At 39.7% G+C, this 3324-nt stretch overlaps 1 protein-coding gene across 1 annotated transcript in view; it reads left to right on the forward strand.

The window, feature by feature from the left end:
- Positions 1–929, forward strand: part of LOC104715411 (cytochrome P450 71A26-like) — a 2158-nt gene extending 1229 nt beyond the window's left edge. The window contains exons 2-3 of the mRNA XM_010432819.2: positions 8–98; positions 205–929. Of these exons, the coding sequence (XP_010431121.1) occupies positions 8–98; positions 205–816 (703 nt within the window). The 3' untranslated portion in view covers positions 817–929. The remainder of the gene's footprint in view (positions 1–7; positions 99–204) is intronic.

Below are 3324 nucleotides of genomic sequence, written 5' to 3' on the forward strand. Positions count from 1 at the left end.
GAGATAGGAATGACTTTGTGGATGTATTGCTCGCCATTCAGAGAGAGAAGAGCGTCGGGTTTGAGATAGACCGTGTCAGCGTAAAGGCAATCGTCTTGGTGAGGGAAAATAATACACACTTTTGGATAATACTAATTCAGATTTTATGATGTGTTCGTATGTGTATATATAAAGGTAGTTCTTGTTTTGGTTTTCATTTTTCAGAATGTTTTTGTGGGTGGTACGGAGACATCGTATACACTTATGGAATGGGCAATGACAGAGCTTCTACGTCACCCAAAGTGTATGAACAGACTCCAAGAAGAAGTCCGTAAGATTTGTAAGGGAAAATCAAGTGTATCAGAAGAGGACATTCAAGAACTGAAATACTTAAAAGCTGTGATCAAAGAGACAATGAGGCTACATCCTCCACTTCCTTTGATGATTCCTCACGACTCAACACAAGATGTCAGATTAGGTGATTATCACATACCTGCCGGTACACAGGTTTTGATGAATGCGTGGGCTATCGGGAGAGAGGCTGCGACGTGGGGACCAGACGCGGAGAATTTTAGACCGGAGAGGCATTTAGATTTGTCTGTTGACTACCAGGGGCAGTCTTTTGAGCTGATTCCATTTGGAGCTGGAAGAAGGATTTGCCCAGCAATATCATTCGCTGTGGTGCTGAATGAGATAGTTTTGGCTAACTTACTGCATCGGTTCGATTGGAGATTACCGGCTGAATCTATAGAGAATCAAACCGGTATCGCTGAATCAACCGGTACTTCAGTTCACTGCAAGTTCCCTCTCTATGTTATTGCATCATCTACTACTTGACTAAGGCATTAACATGAAAATGCTTTGTTATATTGTTATGTCTACAATAAACAACATGTTTACTCATTTGAAACTCTTGAATAAGGCAATAAGTTTGGGTGATGATTCTGTTATGAATTTTCCAAATGAAGTAATTAGTCTCCATTCTTTAACATTTGAACGTGTGTCCTGATTTTAAGGAGATTACTGTTATATAGAAAAACTTAGGAGGCGAAGAAGCTTATTAATTACGTTGAAATAATTATAAATTACCTAAAAATAAATTTGTGGGGAAAAAGAGTTTGTGTTCCTTAGAAAAAGAACGAAGACATCCACAAGAGAATTATAAGTTTTCGAAGGCAAGGAGTTTTTATTTTAGGGTCATAACATAATCAATCTAACTGCATTATTTATCGACTGTCTATAATTCTATATTTAGATTCGGCTCAATGGACGAATATTGTAAAAAAATTAAACAATAGACAAATAAACAGATTCAATTTTATTATATTAGATAGTTCTATTTCAGTTTTCAGAAGAACAGCTTCCTTTTTGTCATAATTTCTCAGTACCTAATTCTTGTGACATGTGTGCGGTGTGTGCCTTTGGCCGACAGCTTCTGTATGAAACATGTCTCTACGTGTGGCTTCTATCCTATTATGAACCTGCAATAGAGTACTTGGCAACATCTAGGACAATGCAAAGGCTCACGGAAGTGGTTAAGAGCTCGACTAAGGAAAAGGTGAGCTATGTTCTCTTGTGTGACTTGGTCATTACTAATCCTGCAATTAGTTGAAGATCATATATATATGACATTGCTTGGTTGATCAATCAGAATCTCAGTCGTCCTATACCAATATATTTCTGTTTCGTTTATTTGTTAGTCTGACTGTAATTTATCTTATAGGTTATCATATTGACGTTGAGGAACTAGCTTCCAAAAGGTACATTTGGTGTCCAGATGGTTGATCTTGTTAACTTACCCTTAAGTTTTATCCTAATACAGGCCTGGATCGTGTTTGTTGTCCATTAGCTTAAGTTGAAAATTCAATGAAAACAGTTCTAAGATCTCCAAAAAGAAACTCCAAAGTCCAGCAAACACCAACGGTATCTTTGTATCTGCATCAAAAATTCATCAACAAAGGATATTAACTTCAACTCCCCAACGACGACTAAGCAGCACATCTCAAATTTACAAAATTGTTGGATTTTAAGAATCTCGTACTCTTTTTTTTTTTTTTTTTTTTTTTTTTTTTTTTTTNTTTTTTTTTTTTTTTTTTTTTTTTTTTTTTTTTTTTTTTTTTTTTTTTTTTTTTTTTTTTTTTTTCTTTTTTAAAACAAATGTTAAATTAGATTTCAAAAAGAAGATAGCATTTTTACATCAAGTGCAGTGTGTGTGTTTACATTAAGTAGAGACAGGGTGAGAAAAATTCAGTTGGAACTAAAGCGTGAAGCAAGCCAAAGTGCCAGACCATCCGCATATCTTGTATCACCACTGAGCTGTATGGCTAGGAGCTGATTGCGGACATGGCGATCGTTCTGATGTATAAGCTGAGCATGGGGGATGGGGTTGGCGCCGTGACGACGATTATTCCGCTCCTGCCAAATGGTGTAAATAACTGCCTGCAGTATATATCGCACAAGAAACTCTGTTGTACTGTCTGGCCAGCGATCCGAAAAAGAGTCAATAACAAACTGCCAATCTGTAGAGTATCGATTTGTGAAGATAGACGAAGCGACATCTTCCCATATAGCAGCAGTGAAAGCACAAGAAAAAAAGAGGTGGTTCTGTGACAAAAGGCGCAAGTGGCATCAGCTCCCCTATTCCACTGCAGTAACCGTTCCCCTGTTGAAAGCTTGTTCTGAACAGCCAACCAAACACAAAGAGAATATTTGGGAGTAGCATGACAGAACCAGACTCCATTACACCAGTTAACTGTGGCCGAATGCGTTCGAATGTTATTCCAGGTGTTTTTAGTGGAAAACCTAGACCGGAATACATCATTTCTCCCCTTCCATAGGATCATATCCGCTGCCAACTGACGTGATGCAAACTGCTTTGCTAATGCATCCTCCATTGCATTGAAGTGTACCGTACGGTGACTCCGTCGACGGCGGTTCCAAGCGTCTGCAACCGTTGCTGTGCGGCTAATCCCCATATCTATAGGTCCTCCGACCCCCCCAATCTCCACAAGTCGGCCCATACCCGACCAATCATCAAACCAAAATGATGTCCTCTCACCATCTTTGACTGTATTTTTTGTATGAAGCTTTGCCACATCCCAATATTTTAAGATCTTCCTCCACATCCAAGATCCCAACTGTGTGGCCTCCACTGCCCAGAGAGAGGAACCCTTCAAGAGAGATTGTGATGTGACCGCCGGACGCGGTCGTCTACCGAGTCGCACAGACGGACGGTCGATGCGGACGGACGGAACGAAACTCTCTCGGGCCGAGGAAACTAGATGAGGCTTTCCTCGGACAAGGCTCGGAGATTTGAATCCAGTGAGGAAACAAACGGTGGAAGTG

This window comes from Camelina sativa, chromosome 9, assembly GCF_000633955.1.
Source record: "Camelina sativa cultivar DH55 chromosome 9, Cs, whole genome shotgun sequence".
NCBI lineage: Eukaryota > Viridiplantae > Streptophyta > Magnoliopsida > Brassicales > Brassicaceae > Camelina > Camelina sativa.